Source organism: Protomyctophum parallelum (genome assembly GCF_964188405.1).
Source record: "Protomyctophum parallelum genome assembly, chromosome: 8".
NCBI classification, from domain to species: domain Eukaryota; kingdom Metazoa; phylum Chordata; class Actinopteri; order Myctophiformes; family Myctophidae; genus Protomyctophum; species Protomyctophum parallelum.
The window spans coordinates 23,654,216-23,673,811 of record NC_139703.1 but is presented as its reverse complement, the minus strand read 5'-3'; the positions used below and the strand labels follow the sequence as shown (position 1 = coordinate 23,673,811).

General features: G+C 43.9%; 1 protein-coding gene across 1 annotated transcript in view; it reads left to right on the top strand.

Annotated features, from left to right (window-relative positions):
- slc12a5a (solute carrier family 12 member 5a) overlaps positions 1-19,596 on the top strand; it is a gene marked incomplete at its 5' end in the record, with an annotated part of 108,313 nt that overhangs the window by 46,005 nt on the left and 42,712 nt on the right. The window contains 3 exons of the mRNA XM_083771078.1: positions 11,326-11,380; positions 13,100-13,230; positions 18,272-18,519. Of these exons, the coding sequence (XP_083627204.1) occupies positions 11,326-11,380; positions 13,100-13,230; positions 18,272-18,519 (434 nt within the window). The remainder of the gene's footprint in view (positions 1-11,325; positions 11,381-13,099; positions 13,231-18,271; positions 18,520-19,596) is intronic.

Below are 19,596 nucleotides of genomic sequence, written 5' to 3'. Positions count from 1 at the left end.
CTGGAGATCTTTTTTTGCAGGACGATGAAAGTGCAAAACGTGTATTTTTAGCATGCATAATGTATAATGAATGGGGGGCTTGTGTCACTGAGCTAAAATGGGGGTTTAATATTCTATAGATGGAAATGCGCGTCGTGTTATTCGCCTCTCTCTCTCATTACTTCCAGGTCCCAAATCCCCCAAACGCCCGTGAAGTGGATGGGTGGGCAGAGCTGCATTCTCTGTCGTGTCTCATTTAAATGCTAAGGATGTTTTTCTCCCAATTGATCTCTCTCATTTGGTCCTCGCCGCTGTCACTTCCTCAATTCCTCTTGTCTGATTCCTCTTTTGCCATCTGTCTCATTATTATACTCTCTCTCTCTCTCTCTCTCTCTCTCTCTCTCTCTCTCTCTCTCTCTCTCTCTCTCTCTCTCTCTCTCTCTCTTCCTCTGTCATTAATCTATCACATTTCTTTAGATGTCCTCCACCCTCTCTCTCTCTCTCTCTCTCTCTCTCTCTCTCTCTCTCTCTCTCTCTCTCTCTCTCTCTCTCTCTCTCTCTCTCTCTCTCTCTCTCTCTCCAGAGTAACTGTATCTCCCTCTCTCTCCCACTATTTGGCATGAGGAATCTCCATCATCCAGGCGGGTGTTTATTTAGGAGTCTGAAAGGATAGATCACCTCTGTTCTCCTTCCCTAATCCGACACCGCTGCCTCCACAGTTTGCCGTTCTTCCCGCAGGGATTCGACGTGATAAACGACACAACTCAAAATAGATTATATGTGTGCGGATTCGAGACGTTTGTGCTTGACAGAACCTTGTCAGCATGTATGTAATGAAGCATGCTTAATGAACTAAATGAAGTATGTGCTCCGAGCTGGGTGAAAGCTTCCGATCCTGTCAGGACCAATTTATGCTCTCTACTCTGAGGTCTGCCCAAGGACATGTAAAGTTTTGGATGTGACTTCTGTGAACAAATCCGTTGTCACGCACACCCATACGAGATGGATCCACCTTGCCCAAAACGGTTCTCAAGTTAGGGAGGTGCTGGTATACAGTTCAGTTATCCAGATTCTCTGAAGTCACTCACAGAAACAGCTGCCTATAACAATGTGCAATGTGTGCTGCTGATGTCAAATGGTTGCCTATAACAACGCAGACCTGTGCTGACACCGGCACACGTCCACATACCACCACACTTATTTATAGAGAGCACACACTGACATGGACAATGTGCAGGGTTCCTCAGATCTAGTACAACTTACTACAGATACTATGGGTATACCAGACACAGCCCATTATACCCTTTTCGACGAGAAGCCAAAAAAAGCCCAGAAACAAAGAATGGCAAAGTCACCAGGGAAACAGATACTTTGTCCGCATCAAAAGGTGGGCCACCTCCATCTCCTGTGCCCCCCCCCCCCCCCCCAACCGGTCTTAAATACTTTACCTCCAACCCAGTCTCCAAAAAAGAAGATGCCTTCCCATGGCCCTGTCCTCCTTTATATAGCCACTATACTCCATCATCCATATATGGGTGGCCAACATGTCCATCCTCTTGGATGTTCTCCACCAGCGTTGTCTCTCCCTCTCTGGGCAGGGAGACTCGGGGAGCAACTCCTTGCCGTTTAATTATCGGTGTCGCTGTTGTAGGTTCTGTGAGTTTAGTTTGCGTGCGTGACAGGAGGACCACATTGTCCACTCAGTGGCCAGGTTTTGTTCGGCTGTGGTTGTCTTCGTAGTCCAGTCGACTGCCAAAGAGGAAGAGAAAGGGAGACGGTGAACAGCTCTGTCAGACTCCTGTCTCTACTGTGGAGCGGTCTGTGAGGTGTCCGTTGTGTATCACCCTATAGTCCTTGCAGTTTGATTGTATAGCCATAGCTGTTGTGTGACGGTTATGAATGTGAAGAAAGGGAAAGCAGCCAAGCGCTCAGTTGAGTAGTAGTAGCAGCGTCGACTGGTCGCCACTTCACCTCCCAATGTATGAACGAATGGACCATTGTAAGCGCTTTGAGCATATAAGCACGTAGACGTTAGTGCATAGAAAAGTGCTATAATCCATTATTATTATTCGTAGTAATGTATCACCCGCACCTTTCGGCCCGGAGACCTTCCTCCGTTCCTCCGAAACGTCCGTATGTTGACTCGCTGCTGGGGAAAGAAATGGAGAATAAACAAGAATCCTATTGGGTATATAACGTGAGTGCCGGTATTCCTTTCTTATATGGTTATGAATGTGGCATGATATAGTTTCCATAGAGAGGGTCTCTGTCCAAACTGTCCAAATGCTTTGTGGAAATGAATGAATGTGCAGGTTGAGAGTTTCAGGGGTCTGCTCTATGATTATGCCATTTTGGTCGCGAACCCCTTTTGGTGTTAGCATTATGCTATCAGACCCCCCAGAATCAGAATCATTTTATTTGTCATTTTCCTATGTACTTGCATACAAAAGAACATGAAATATCGTTTCCCCTCAGTTATTGGCAGTGCAACATAAAACATAGAGCCCTATTTAAAAAAACACAAGCTAAAAACTAAATCCAAACATGGACAAACATTTAAAAAGAGCCCCAGTATGTATGATGACGTGCAATTCATATGGACAAGTTAAAAGTTACCAACACCACGCACAACCTATAAATAAATAAAGTGGCATGGTGCTATCCTTAAAAACAAAACGTTATACCAGCACTGTTTTTTTAAAAGTGCTGTTGTGCATCCAAAGTGCATTTTTTTGTCCAGTTCAGTCCAGCGCTTCATTAAGTTTTGCCGGGGGAGGGGGGGAGGGGGGGTAAGGGGCGCAGTTAGTTTATGAGCCTCACTGCACTTGGGGAAAAAACTGTTTTTCATCCTGGTTGTCCTTGCCCAAATACTCCTGTACCTTTGAGAGGTGAAGCTGTAAGTCAGGATCGACTCTATGGTGCTTTGGCTATTGAAAAATAGAGACACCTTCCACTTCCAAAACCCCTGCTGAATGTTTTTCTCATGAATGTTTCTGTAATCATATTTATCGACTATATAAGCAAATGATTGGTCCACCTATAGCTTTACCAGGGCACCGTTGGCCAGCATGTTTCCGGGGTGGATCCTGTCAGGTCTTCATGGCTATATACCGTATACTTCATCCTATACCTGGCAATACCATACTTTGTAGCAGTTTATCGTCTCTCGACTTGGACGCGGGGGTTTGATTTTGAGAGGCCAGTTGAGTTGAGAGCAGCTTTGGATTCTAAAATCCCATGTAGAAACCCTTCATCCTCAATCAATTCAACCACTGACTCGCTGTAAGTGAACGTCAGAGTTCATCTCACACATTTCCTATATGTGTGCTGATTGCTGAAATGAATGAATTGCATTAATGTCTGTAATGTCTGTACATGCATACTGTATATCAGTGATGTGGCTTGATGATGATGATGATGATGATGATGATGATGATGATGATGAATAGTTTATTTCGGTGCTTAATTTTTTTTTTTTTACATTTTCAAAAATGTAGGTCAAGTTTAGCACCGAAAAGGTGTAGGCTGAATCCGAAGCTTATTTTGCCTACCCTTTTTTTTTAAGTAACATTAGTTACTGACAAAACAAAAACAAAGTAAGAAAACAAAAGCGAGAAAACCAAAAACAGAAAAAGAAAAAGAAAAGAAAAACAGCAGAAGCAGAGAAGAGAACAAAACACCTTTTTCCTCCTTTTCGTTGTTATATAGGATGTGACGAGAACAATCAGAGCTCCGTCCAAACGGGGAATTGAAGTGATAATGATGAACAATAATAATAATAAAGATAATAATTATCACAGGAATTACATTGATCTTATAGTGTTTTATATTCATCAAGTACCTTGATTTGGCTTGGAATCCTTGGATTGATTATTAACTCAATTAACTGTTAAACATGCAGTATTTCCAATTTAAAATGTAGGCACGTTAGCAGACACCAGAGCAAGGAACAAGTGCGAAATGGGAATAAGCATATTTAAGCATGAGCTCTATAGAGTCTGTAAACGGTCTGCTGTTTTGCCTCATATGGGCTAGACAGATGGCGAGGTGACGTAATCTTTTGAGTTTTGGCACACTTGGGGGGGCCAGAGGCCATTTGAGTACATGTGGGCTTGAATAAGGCCTATATGTAGGCTATAACACGGAATGCCATCTTCAAGGGGGAGAGGTATGAGCTTATATATAGCTTCACTCCCTGGAAGTGGGACGATAAAACAGGCCATAAGGGGGGCCTCCATGGGTCAGTGGGAAATAAGGCGCAGCACACATGCTGCCCAAAAGAACGGAGGGGGGAAAAAGCTAGGACACTTCATGCTTTCACACACTATAGTCCTCCAACGGGGGAAATGATTCAGACATGAGGTCAATGGCTCTCTGGGCCCTGCAGCGACTGACTCTGGGATTTAGATGGAGATTGCGGATCTATGGCTGATCCAGGAGCTGTGATGTATAACATTCTATTACAGTATACATTTAACCCATTCTGACCTGAGATCAGATTCTAAAAAAAATGTCAGTTTTCTGAAAAAGCTATGTTTCTATTTCAGTCGTTCTTCGTTTTTTTCCCTAAAAAAGAAAAAAAAGCAGACCTACAAGCTCATGGCGCGCTATGAGCTTGTAGATCTGCTATTTTTTAAATAGCTAAAGCATAACGTATAATGTCAACGCCAAAAGGGGTCCCCGTACCAAATGGGTTATTACAACCAGTTTTCTCCCGTAATATATATAACATGACCTGCAAAGTTTACAGTGGGAGAACGGAAGGGACCCCACTGTACAGTATACGTGTTCCAGCAGCTGAGTCATGACATTTTTTGCTAAAGTCGTCAGCTCCAACTGGCTGTGCCCACGCTATAGTCACGTGATGTAAATATTATGGGTAAAGTGAGCAAAATGGGCTGACACGGAGGATCTCATCCCCATACCAGCTGTACAGTACGCCCACTATACTGTACAGGCAGCCAGTCAAAACGAAAACAGGCCAGTAAAGTGACGTCCAGAGGGATGGAAGACCAACATGCATATCCACAAACTATATAGAGCTGGGACTCGATTCATTTGTTTTAACCCATTCTGACCTGAGATCAGATTCATATGAGGTTTCCACTGGACACACACTGGTCTGATGAACCCATTCTGACCTGAGATCAGATTAAAAAAATGTCAGTCGTTCTTCGATTTTTCAAAAAATAGCAGACCTACAAGCTCGTAGCGCGACGTGTTTTTTCTAACACGTTTTAGTGGTAGATCTTGGCTTACAATTGGGAATAAAATGGGCTCTTGGGCTTGAAAAGGTTGGTTACCACTGGCTTAAACTATACCTCGGTGTGGCTGCATGCCCACATCAGATAAAACGCTTAAACAATTACTGCCTTATCTGCAGCAGCAGTAGTAGTAGAGGCCCGTGGCCTTTTTAACGACCACTTTAGAGGTCCGGCCCACTCAGCCCTCACTCTCGTATAGCCAGTGTCGTCTATAAACTATAATATTAACTATATAAACTATAATATTAATATTAAGTATAATGCTAAGAATAAGTATAATGCTAAGAAGAGCATGGTCCTGATATGTAGAACGAAGGATGACTCGGAGCTCAGGTTCCCACATTTTTACCTGTCTGGTCTGACTGTAAATGTAGCTAAAAGTGCTAAATATCTTGGTCACATCATCACAGATACACTAGATGATGATGAAGATATGTATAGACAGAGGAGAATGCTTTATGTGCAAGCAAACATGCTGGTTCGCAAAATTCACCACTGTACAACTGATGTTAAGGTTAACCTGTTTAGAGCGTACTGCACCCCCCTCTATACTGCCCCATTGTGGGTGAACTTTAAAAAGGAGAGCTTGCGCAAGCTGCAAGTAGCCTACAATGACTGTCTGCGCATTCTACTCAAGAAACCCAGGAGCACTAGAGCTAGTGCACTATTCTGTACACTAGGACTCACCACCTTCATGGCCCTCTTGAGGAACCTTACCTACAAATTCATGTGTAGACTGGACCGCTCCTTGAATGGATTAATACGGCTGATGACAGACCCTCTCTGTAGCTCTGTCAGGTTCACATCCACCATCAGAGGACACTGGCACGAGTGCCTCTTTTGATTTGTTCCCTGAGGGGCTGGATAACTTATTTTTATTTTATTTTATTATTTTACCTTTTTCTATGTATTGTATGTTTTTACCCTGTGGGCCATGAGCCTGTAATAAAGTTTATATATATAAACACATGACCCTATTGTGCAGTGGTTACAGGTCTATAAACTATATAAACACATGACCCTATTGTGCAGTGGTTACAGGTCCGTACCAATTACGGTCGGACCTACATGCAAAACATGTCCACTGGCATTGCACCCAAGATATAAACACATTTAGTGAGTGTAGCAGTGTTGATTTTGGCAGCACATTTTGATTTTAGTTTTAGTCGTATAGTCTCTTGAATCGTTTTCATTTAGTTTTAGTCACATTCTAAGTCACCTGGAATGTTTTAGTGTTAGTCTGGTTTCAGTCGACTAAATGTCATAAGATTTTAGTCGACTAAATCTACGGGTGATTCAGTCGACTAAAATGCATTTTGGCGGGCCTTGATGCCGTCGTATTGATTGTTTTTTTTTCACTTGCTGAAAATAGACGATCCACAAGCTCACAACGCGTCGCAACTAATTGTAAAATGACCTATAATGGATCTCTTGTCCATAGTCCCTTCCTAACATTTTAGTCTAGTTTTTATTTGTTGACGAAATTGTCAGTATATTTAGTCTTAGTTTTAGTCATCATAGCTGAGTTTTCATTTAGTTTCCATTTAGTTTTCGTCAGAGAAAAAAGGTAGTCGACGGACATTTTTCGTTTTAGTTTTAGTCGACGAAAACAACACTTGGTGAGTAGATTGCATCTTGCTGAGCACGTTCCATTCATGCTCCCCATAAGAATGAACCCTAATGATTTGAGTGACCCTATGACCTTCCCTCTAGCGCCACCCTCAGGCCACAAAATGTCACACAGGATCTTCTCGTCAGTTATATAGGCATGCAGGCTATACAAAGAATTACACGACTTATAGGGTTGTGCTTTTTAGATGTGGGGCCATTTTGGCAAACCGGCATGAAGTGCAAGTCAGTAGGTTGTGACGGATGGTTGGTATATGGCCTTGAGTATACCCATGGCAAAGGCCATGTGGGCTGGATTAGGCGTCATGTATTATCAGTGGACTCAGTCACGACAAGTAATCGAAACTTCGTCATTTCTGCCAGCAGCAAACTGATGTTTTTTTTGTGTGTGTGGGAGGCGAGGAGCCAGTAAAGTGATCTTGGGAGGGAAAAACCCCAAATGTCTGACATTGGTACTGTGTGCGGACGGACGGACACAAAGAATGACTGCTGCGTAGATAGATGTCCACCTCGGAGGTCTGCGTGTCCACGTGCACCTGTCTGCGTGACCTGTCCGTGATCAATGGGCCACAATGTGCAGTGAGAATCGGAGGAATATATGGGAGAGAGGGATGGGGAGAGGGAGGGAGAGATCGTTGGGCGGTGGGCGGGTGGGAGCCTATTTCAACAACGCAATGACATGGCCAATGCTATAGCTATACCAAACCTGAGCATGCTGATGGAAGCATCGTGTTTTAAGTCTGCTCAGGTCAGAATGGGTTAAGTTTATAGCATCTGAACAGTGACTGTACAGCAAAGAGGCAAAACAAACAAGCACAAGAAAGAAACATTAACATTAATAGACAATGATAGAAAGTGGAGAAACTACTTCCGCCGGTATAACATGATTCGAAGAGTAAAAGTATATTGTTTTCAGCAGCCTACGCTCTCTCTCTCTCTCTCTCTCTCTCTCTCTCTCTCCCTTTCATGTTACTCCATGTCGCCTGTCACTCTGTATCACTCAATAGTAGAAACTCAACGAAAAGCGTTTGAATAAATGATATAAGCTCTCTTCTCCGCTGCACTGTATGGTACACGGCCTCAACGCTTGATTTAGTTTTAGTCATTATAATAGTCTCTTGAATAGTTTTCATTTAGTTTTAGTCACATTTTAGTCACCTGGAATGTTTTAGTGTTAAGTCTGGTTTTAGTCGACTAAATGTCATAAGATTTTAGTCGACTAAATCTACAGTTGATGCCGTCGTAATGACGGCATCAACTGTAGCCGATCTACAAGCTTAAATAGCCGATCTACAAGCTTACAACGTGTTGCACGCTTTGTGAACTTGCAGATCGGCTATTTTCAGCATGCAACCAAGTGTAAGATGACTTATGTTGGATCTCTTGTCCACTGCTAGTCCCTTCCTAACATTTTAGTCTAGATTATATTTTGTTGCTGAAATTGTCAATTGTTAATTGAAGTTTTCATTTTGTTTCCATTTAGTTTTTGTCATAGACAAAATCAACAGTGATTGGCGTGTGAGCCTTATTTCCTCTCCAGGGTCGTGAATGAAGGCTATATAGCTTCAGGGTCTTATTTACAGTATATGGTCTCTTAACCCATTTTGGACTGAGGTCGATAAAACAAAAAAAGGCTTCTAAATCCTAACATTTTTCTGAAAAAAACAATGTTCATGTCAAGGACCCCCAGAATTATCTCTATTGGGCCACGGACCCCCATCTCAAAATATGTAGTTCCAGGGACCCCCCCCCCCCAGAAGCCAATATTTTAGTTAAAAATGTTCGCTCTGAAATAATAATATTCAAAGATTCGCAGCCCCATTTTAACGACTTTTCAAAAAAATAGCAGACCTACAAGCTCGTAGCGCGCCACTCGGTGGCGCGCTATGAGCTTGTAGATCTGCTATTTTTCAATAGCTAAATTATAACATAATGATTAAAACACCAAAATGGGGGTTTCCGCCCAAAATGGATTAAGCCACTATAGCTGTGCACTATAGTTTCAAGTACCTCGTTGCATTATCTCCTTTACTCCTTCTCTTCCACTCATTACCGGAGGGCACAGTTCCCCAGGGGCGGGGCGGGGGGGGAGATTGACATGCTCGGTGGGAGTTGTGTGACCTGTGTCTGGGCTGTCTTGAACACTCGCTGACAGCTGCTGACAGGCCCCCCGACGGCTTCGTTGTTTATCTGAGCACTCAGCAGCCACAGCCACTCAGCTATGTGATTGAACCGTATACTACAGCGCCTACAGGCTGACGTTGTCCTCACTTACCCCCTCGCGGCCCCCCCTGGCATACTGCATTCATGGCTACTTTTTCTCCCTTGTTGCCTAAAAAAAAACAACCTCAGGAATTAATGATGTTGTGTCCTATATCTTAACCCGTTTTGACCTGAGATCAGGTTCTATAAAAAAATTCTTCTACATCCTGACAGTTTTCTGAAAAAGCTGTGTCTGTAAGTCAGTCGTTCTTCGATTTTTCAAAAAGGGCAGACCTACAAGCTCGTAGCGCGCCACCGAGCTTGTAGGTCTGCTATTTTTCAATAGCTAAACTGCTAAAGCATAACATGATGCGATTATGTTGTTGTGTATATACTGTCTTGGGGAAACATTATACACAACATCATCATACTATAATTAACCAAATGTGTGTGTGTCCGTGTGTCCGTGTGTGTGTCTGTCAGAAACAGTGCCGTAACTCCTTACTGCCTACACCAATCGCTCCCACTTTTCACACAGGCATTGACCATATGCATATGGAGGGCGTAACGAAGCCCTTTTTTCGATTTGACACATTAATGATTATTAATTTATTTATTAGTCAATTACAAACGCACCCGGGTGCAGTACCCTTCACGGCCACAAGGGGGGGCAAATATCTCACAAAGGGTAAGGACTAGTTATATAAATTAATCAATATGTAAATCAAAATTGTCATGAACTATATGCGGATGCCCCGGTGTATAGCCCTTAACAAATTAGCATTCTCGCTGAATCCAGTTACATTGCATACGTTAGTTCATTAATATGCATTGTCCCCATCTAAATAAACAAATAAGGTAAAGTAAAAAATAATACAGAAATAATAATATATTATTATTATGTAATACAGTATAGGCCTACTGTATTATATGGGCGTAATATGTGGATCGTCGGTTCTGCCGATCCAACTGACTTTGCGCCGGGCAGCGCCGCACTGCCTCGGGTCTTCAGCGATGCACAAAGGAAAGGACAGACGCACGCACACACACACACACACACACACACACACACACACCCACACGCACGCACACGCACGCACACAGAGATTTGTATTCTATATAGAAGGAGGAGGCTGCTGGTGCTCGCTGAATGAGAAGGCACTGCCCCTCCGGTTATGTAATACCCGCTGAGACCGGTTGAGACCTGTCTGACCCTCTGTCAGTGAGACCGGTTGAGACCTGTCTGACCCTCTGTCAGTGAGACCGGTTGAGACCTGTCTGACCCTCTGTCAGTGTACCCGTTGCACCCTTTGTCAGAGGCCAGTCTATAGGACGTTAGCACTATGACGTACGTTTTTACTCATGTTCTGACCTGAGATCAGATTCATACGAGGTTTCCACTGGACACACACTGGTCTGATGAACCCATTCTGACCTGAGATCAGATTCTAAAAATGTCAGTCGTTCTTCGATTTTTCAAAAATAGCAGACCTACAAGCTCATAGCGCGCCACTCGGTGGGGCGCTATGAGCTTGTAGATCTGCTATTTTTCAATAGCTAAAGCATAACATGATGCTAACACCAAAATGGGTTCCCGGTCAGAATGGGTTAATTAATAAGTAAAGTTTTGAGATATTTGGACTTTACTTTGAGTATTACCAATTTCCAATACTTTTGCTTGTACTCCTTGCATGCATTTTTGACCATTTGAAAAGCTTGTCGCTTTGTAGATCTGCTATTTTCAAAAGATTGTATGCATTTTGAAAACTTGAAATGGGACATTCGGCATATAATGAGTAGCCTATTTTTTTTTTTTTCAAACTTTTGATGCCACTACTTTTGCACTTACCCAAATTACATTTTGAATACCGTACTTGTACTCCTAACAGAGTATTTTTTACATTGCAGCATTGATACTTTTACTTAAGTAAAAACGTGAGTAGCCTACTTTTGACACCACTGATGACGTCATGCTGTATACTGGTGACATTAGTGATGGGGAAAATGCATAATGTATGGTCAGATCGGCGGCTCTGGAAGGAGAGATATATACATTAAGCACGCGCACACAAAGATTTCTGTGATTTTTGTGAAAAGAATAATCCATATAATACAAAATGTTTTCATTTACATAATGTATTTTCTGTCAGAGCTTGTGGAAACTGACAAATATAACTGTCACAAATAACGGACATAATATCTAACTTTGCAATTTCTCTCTCTCTCTCTCTCTCTCTGTCTCTCTCTCTAGACCATGCTGACTGCTATCTCCATGAGTGCCATCGCCACCAATGGAGTAGTGCCAGGTGGGTGAGCAGGCGCTCTGGCTCCGTGCAGTTCTCACCGCTTGAGACTCCTAAATTCCTCTTTTTCACTGATTACTTTTGGCAGAGTTTGTCAGACACACTCTGGTATCCCCGTAGACACCAAAATAGTGTCATTTTCAAAAGCCTGTTGTGTATAGTACTACTGACGTGTGGAAACATTTACGTTGTAAATATTGGAAGCAACATGTAGCGGTGCGAATACCATCAGACGGGACAACTTCTTGCTGGCAATTAAGATTTAATTTTATTTCCTATACGGTTTAACAATACTAAAAACAGGGGGAAGGGGAGGTGGAACAATGTTGGCATCAAGTTCAAGGTCAAACAATTCCGAATCGAATGGAATCTGAAGGCAGAGAATCACTTCCTGCCTATAAGCACTCACAGCATGGGCTCAATCCCACTGATTAGGGATGGCACTAGGTGTGAATGGTCATTGTCCTATTGTCTTCTTTAAAGTGCTGTAAACAGTGCAATTCAATTAAGCTACTTCACAAACAATATTCAACAGCACATAGTCATAGCGTCTAACCCTATAGAACACTATAAACATGGGTGATTTTCACCCGGACAATTATATTTGTGTAATTACTTTGCGCAAGCAGAGCGCGCAAGTAATAGTTTCGCCCGGCTCGTATATGCACCGTCCCAGCCAACCCGCCACTTTTGATGCGTATGCACCGTCCCAGCAAATTGTGCCTGATTTGCTGGGACCAGATTACATGGTGTGTTTATGTATAACTAGCTCTCAATGATGACGTAAGAAATATGTGGATTAAAGGACCCAATGCCAGAGTGTAATTGGTTTTCGATGGTGACGTAATGACGATATGTTTTAGTGTTGGGAGGATTAAAGGTAATGCTCCTGTGTATACATGTATGTAATCTGGCACCACTGCCGTATCAGGCACAATTTGCTGGGACGGTGCATACGCATCAAAAGTGGCGGGTTGGCTGGGACGTGCGTACAGCGCAAAGTATACCGCTAATCAACTTACAAATTACATATACATATATACATAGTATATATGTATAGCTCTCAATGATGACGTAAGAAATATGTGGATTAAAGGACCCAATGCCAGAGTGTAATTGGTTTTCGATGGTGACGTAATGACGATATGTTTTAGTCTTGGGAGGCACTGATTGACATATACGTCACCATCCAAAGTCGTCACTTACGTATTCATTGCAACATTATGTTTCTGAAGTGTATAAAAACAATTACCATTGTTTCATTCTGGCACCACTGCCGTATCAGGCACAAGTAGTCATTACTGAGATTCGACAGTTTGTAGCGGTCGGAAGTACTTGCGCGCTCTGCAAAACGGTTTTCCGCTTAGGTCTGGAAACGGTGGTCAGGGACACTCCCGCGCGTGCTGCAGAACGGGATCGGGAGGCAAACCGGTGACCTTCTGCTTATACACTAGTCCATATTTCAACGTTATTTAAAAAAAGAAGTAACGGGTTTGGACATACTGAGGTTTCCACGCAACAGCGACGATATGCTGAATTGAGATATGTAGATACATAGACACACATATACACTGCATTATGTGTGTATATGTGACACCCGCTTGCAACTCTAAGTACTGAATACAACAGGCTAAAAAAAGAAAGCGCATACACAATGAGTAATGACATCTCTGCCTGTTTGCTGGTGGTGTTCTTTGTCGTCTGTGCTGTTTGTTTATGCAGCGGGAGGATCCTACTACATGATCAGCCGCTCGCTGGGCCCAGAGTTTGGGGGTGCCGTGGGCATCTGCTTCTACCTGGGGACCACCTTCGCTGGAGCCATGTATATCCTGGGTGCAATTGAGCTCCTGCTGGTGAGTGATAATCTACTGTCGTGTGTGTGTGTGCGTGTGCGTCTGTGTGTCTGTCTGTCCGTTTGTCCGTCTGTCTGTCTGTTTGTCTGTCTGTCTGCGTGCGCACTTCAAACTCTTTGCGCACGCGCACAGTATAACCATGAACACAACATCCAGTCAACCCCAAACTAGAATGCACCTCTAAAAAAGCGCTTTCATTTTTCTGCCACAAAATGTGATTTTAGAACCATATAATGTCGTAGAGGTTATTTTACCCACACAGCTTCCCCGGGTTCTAGCAGCTGCAACCCTTAATTAACACGGCCCTGGGTAGGCAACCCAGCTTGGCGGAAACATGTGCCCATTTCTAATTCGTTTTGTGTCTGCGGCACTGGCACGTACTGGCCATAGAGGTCGCAGTCGAGCTCCCGCTGAGCGGCCCGGGAAGAGAATTTCACATTCATTTTCCCCATAGATTTTTCATAAAGTATTTAAAGACCTGTAAGCCTCGGACAAAGCCAAACTCGGATGGTGACTAGTCATGACAATAAACCATTTTTTTGGGGGCTGAACAAATAATTAGAAAGAAGGAAAAAAAAGGCAGGGTATACAGCACTTCTTTCTTATTATTTGTTCGGCCCAAAGAATTGTGTTTATTGTCATGATTAGTCACCATCCGAGTTGGCTTTGTCCGAGGCTTACAGGTCTTTAAATAAATACAGTCACACCATGAGTCAGACACCCTCCCCTAAACCTAACCTCACAGGAAGCCACGGATGATGTTTAACCCGCAGCACAGATCCGTTTTAACCCGCCACGCATGTCGGTAGGCTATAGCCACAGGTGATTTTTAACTTTGACTATAAATGACTGCAGGACTGTTGTATTTTCCAATTTAAATGAACAAAATACATAATATGAAAGCTTACATTATGTAGGTTCATAAGACTATAGTCCTTGGTTAGACTTGGGTTAAGGTTAGGTTTAGGTGTGCTGCCCCGTGGGAGGTTAGGTTTAGGGTGAGGGTTTGAGATAGGTTGTAGTTGTAGGACTAATGACTGGTCTAACCAATAACTAGTCTAAACCAAAAACTGTCTAAACTAAGTACTGCACCCTCATAATATGTAAAAAAAAATATGAAAAATGACCATGGCCCCCTTGTGTCTTAAAAAAAACACTGCATTGGGTCACATGATCTGTCTAACCAACGTATGCACCCCTAGAAGGACAGTCAGTCAACCTGCATTGAGTACCGTTGACTGTTATTTCTAGATAGTTGAACAATAGAACCAAATTGGTAGGCTATTGCTACATACCGTCACTTCCTTCTGTTCTCACAGCATTGTTTTCGCTTTACTGGAGGACAGAGGGGAGGGATGACATCTGAAATCAAAGCATGGGTACACACATATACCTTTAAGCTAAACTAGGTATAGCCTTTTGGCCTTTGCCCTCTGAAGGCTAAAACCTGACCACTAATCAAACCAGCAGACCATGCATGGGGCAGCTGGTCAACGAGAGTCACTGACAGTGGCGTGCACAGATAGACACTAGGGGGTGCTAGAGCACCCCCTGCCCTTTTGGCAGTGTGCTGAAAAAATAAAAAAAAATAAAAAAGTTTTCTTCCCACAATCTAAAACCATGTTTCTATGTCAGTGATTCTTCGATAAATAAATAAAATAGCAGACCTACAAGCTCGTAGCGCGCCACTCGGTGGCGCGCTATGAGCTTGTAGATCTGCTACTTTTCAATAGCTAAAGCACCAAAATGGGTTCCCGCCCCAAAATGCGATGCACAAGGTGCCCTTTTTTTCACTTGAGCACCTGCCCCTCTAAATGTCTGTGCACGCCACTGGTCACTGAACATGTTTTTTTGCGCAGACGAAAATGAAAGCCTCATGGGTATCGAGTCTGTCTGTCTGTCTGTCTGTCTGTCTGTCTGTCTGTCTGTCTGTCTGCCTGCCTGCCTGCCTGCCTGCCTGCCTGCCTGCCTGCCTGCCTGCCTGCCTCTTTCTTTCTTTCTCTCTTTCTTTCTTTCTTTCTTCTCTGCCAGTTGCTCACCAGTTGCCTCGCTGCCCTTTGAAGATATTTTCTAATCTTTTGTCGATGAAACGCAGAGATGTTCTTTTCTGGCTCGTCCGTCTGTAGCCCCTCCGTCTGTCCTTTTATTCCACACTTCTTTCTCCCTCTGCTTTTCCTCCTCATGCCGCAGTGAGCGCCGGTCAGTTATGCAAATCCCGCATTAGGAAGAGATCCAGTCAGTCGCTGAGTAACGAGACCTTCGCTTTTTGCTCTCATGAATTTGGTCCGCTGTTATCTGAATATGCACACATGCACGCGCATGCACGCACACACACACACACACACACGCGCACACACACACACACACACACACACACACACACACACACACACACACACACACACACACACGTACACACACACACACACACGCACACACTCGCGCGCCGCCTTCTTCTTATTGTCCTTCTGGATCCTGCCATTGGGTATTCAGAGTTTGATCATGCCTTAGAGGTTAATTCTGTCTTCTGGGTCAAAGCTGGCTTAGTTTCCATTGTGAAATAACAATCCCCACAGAATTGTGGGGAAGGGATCTGGAGAAGGCTGATTTGAATATGTTTCATCCACGCACGCAGTCCGCTCCACGCGCACGCACGCACACGCACACGCACACGCAAACGGATGCAATTTTTTACAATTATTTAGACAAGCAATGAGCATGAAGCAGGACCTAGTCTTGCTCAGTGATGATGTTCTTAGCCCTGATTCACACTTCACACACACACACGCACACGCACACGCACACGAGCACACACACACACACACACACACACACACAGATAGAACAACAGTTCCACAAGCTCAAAATGTGCTCTAAAACGCCTTTTTCTTAGCATGCAGATCAGCTATTTTCAGCGTGCGACGACATGATAGCGCAACCAAGTATAGACCTCAGCCTCTGGGCGTCAGCTCGGTCCCGACAGCCCAAACCGTATAGCACTGAGTCACGACCAGCTTCTCCTTCATGTTTGTTCTGCTCGGAAATCCTTTCAAGATCTTTATTTTCGGTTGGAAGTTGGAAAAAACCGCACGCCAGCCGGGGCTGTTGCTTTCCCTTTCAACGCACGTCCCCCACCCGGGCAGTCAGCCCAGACTCCTCCGATACATCAGATAATATAATATACTGATGATGGACCAATTAGTGGCTTCTTTTTTTTTACGATTTCACAAAATGACAGCGCTATTTTTGTTCACCCGGCCGTGATAAAACGGTAGACGGGGTATTAATGTTAATTATTTTGGAATATTAATAGCCCTGCTTGAGTGGTTCAATTACACCCCGGGAGCCGGCGTGATGGGCTTGTTGATGATGGGAGAATCGAGAATCTCTGTTTTTTCACACTTGATCAAGTTGACCCTCCTGTCTCTCAGCCCCTCTTGCCCCCCCCCCCTCCCCCTCTCTATCTCTCCTTATCTCTCTTTATCTTTTCAAGGCTATGTGAAACTTACATAACTCCTTGTCCTCTCATTCCCGAGTCTCCCTCGCTCTCTTTGTCTTTCCTATCCCTCTAAATGCCTCTGACTTTCAGCCCTAAAGTGAATCAAAACTTGTATACCATCATACAATTTCCATTCGCATGACGCTCATAATCCAGAGCGATTTACAGTATAAGCAATAACAAAAACATGGTATTACTGCATGGTAATACATAAACATAGTCGTCAAGTATAAGCTATGAACCTCACAGTGGAATATCTATATTTTGAGACAATACCAGCTCAGTGGCCTTGTGGTTAGAGTGTCCGCCCTGAGACTGGGAGGTCGGTGGTTCGATCCCCGGCCGGGTCATACCAAAGACTGTAAAAATGGGACCCAGTGCCTCCCTGCTTGACACTCAGCATCAAGGGGTTGGATTGGGGGCGTCAAATCTACTAATTAAATGATTCCAGAGCGCGGCACGGCTGCAGCTCACCGCTCCTTGGCTGCGGCTCACCGCTCCAAGAGATGGGTCGAATGCGGAGAACAAATTTCACGGCTTTAACGTGTATGACTTAATTTGACTTTGAATACATGTCGTTGCTGTCGGGAGATTTTTTTTTATTGAAGGGACAGCCCCTTGAGATGCAGAGGAAACCACCTAACTCCATTATTGAGGTTTTGGATTTTTTCTTTCTTCTTTTTTTTTGCACAATTCATCGTAGTGAACACTCTCTATGTCTGTGTGTTATTTCCAAAATATTGAACCAATGAAAAGCATAAAAAAAAAACCTCTTAACTCCATTGGACCCTCAAACTGTCTGCTAATTTAGCAGACAGTTTTAGCAAACCTTTTTGGCCATGCACCCCCTGTTACCCCCGACCTAGCTGATGCACCCCCCCAAATTGCATAAACTAATAACTAGAGACATGTATTTCCTTTTTATCCACATATATGCACATATACATGAACCTGAATATGGCATAATATATGCAGCATAGGCTATATGCTGCATTACTTGCCATAATATTGGCATAATATGTTAATATATTTAAAATAAAACCATAGCACCACCACTAGCCATTTCATGTCGCGCAACCCCTATAGAAGGCGCTCGCGCACCACAAGGGGGGCACGCACCACACAGCTTGGGAACCACTGTGCTATAAAGCAACTAACTCCACCACTGTGTTGAGGCCAGTTGCTTTGTTTTCAAAATATACGGTGTTCTTAAAATGTCCTGAAAAATTAACATTTTGGAATAGGTGGTTTAGATATAAACTATAGAGTACTATATCTACATAAAATGATATCTAAGTTATCGTGCCACACCCGCCCTCCCTCTCTGACATCCCCCCCCCCCCCCCCCTCTCTCTCTCTCTCTCTCTCTCTCTCTCTCTACCCGTCCAGATCTACATAGGGCCCGAGGCAGCCATCTAGCCATCATAGCCACCGGACCAGCCGACATAAAATGCTATATCCAAGTTATCATGCCTCCCTGTCTAACAGCCCCGCCCCTCTCTCTCTCTCTCTCTCTCTCTACCCCGTCCGTCCCCCATGCAGATCTACATAGCGCCCAAGGCGGCCATCTTCCCCCTGGAGGGCCTGGAGGGCGCGGAGGCGGAGGCGGCGCTGCTGAACAACATGCGCGTGTACGGCACCATCCTGCTCACCTCCATGGCCACCGTGGTGTTCGTGGGCGTCAAGTACGTCAACAAGCTGGCGCTGCTGTTCCTGGCCTGCGTCATCCTCTCCATCCTGGCCGTCTACGCCGGCGTCATCAAGACCGGCATCGAGGCTCCCGACTTCCCGTAAGCGCCGAGAGCAATCGTTTAGTAGTCTATAGCATCCGGTGCTCGCGGCATGGTTTTCAGTGGCGTGCACAGATATAGACACTAGGGGGTGCTAGAGCACCCCCTGCCCTTTTGGCAATTTTGCGGCGCACACACACACACACACACACACACACACACACACATGCACGTTCCATTCAGCAGCACACTCAGAGAACAACTACAGTGACATAGAGTACGTACTCTTATCTAAGATCTGCGGGGCGTAACTTAGGAGCGGAAGGGGACCTTTTGACCTTTTAGTCCCCCTAACGTTGGGTCGCTGACTGTGTGGCCAAGCCGACGAGGACTTATACAGTCGACGTACAGTCAACTCGCAATAGGAACCGGGGCGACCTTAATTGGGGCAGTATAAAGAGCAGTGTTGATTTTGACAGCTCACATAGCCTGGAATAGTTTTCATTTAGTTTTTGACACATTTTACTTAGTCACCTGGAATGTCTTAGTGTTATAGTCTCCCATATAGAAAAAAAATAACAATTTGTATATGTTTTACATGAAACTTGTAGTTAATATATATGACAGTCAAAGCAGATATAAGATCCATAGTATTTTTTTGTAAAGTGAAACCTATATAATTTTGTAACTTATATATATACTATTATGTGACGGTAAATCCACATACAATATTCTTAGTAAATTAGTATAAATTGAAATATATATGAACTTATAAATAATTACTGCAGTAAATCCACATACAAAATCCTTAGTAATTGTGTGTTGTCAAACTTGTAGAGTTGGGCAAACATCAGTGAAACCAAAATCTGATAGGATATTGTATAGAAACCATACAATACAGGCCATGTATGTCACAGAGACATCCAAATGAAACAAAACCTAATCTTACAATGAAATAACATGAGATGACAAAATAATGAGTTGTATTCCCTTTTACATTTTATGACTCCTACATTATTTAAGATCCCCCCACCCAGTGCCCCCCCAGCCAGTGTCCTCCCCAGCCAGTGCCCCCCCAGTGTGACACCCTGCACCCAGTGCCCCCCCAGCCAGTGCCCCCCCAGTGTGACACCCTGC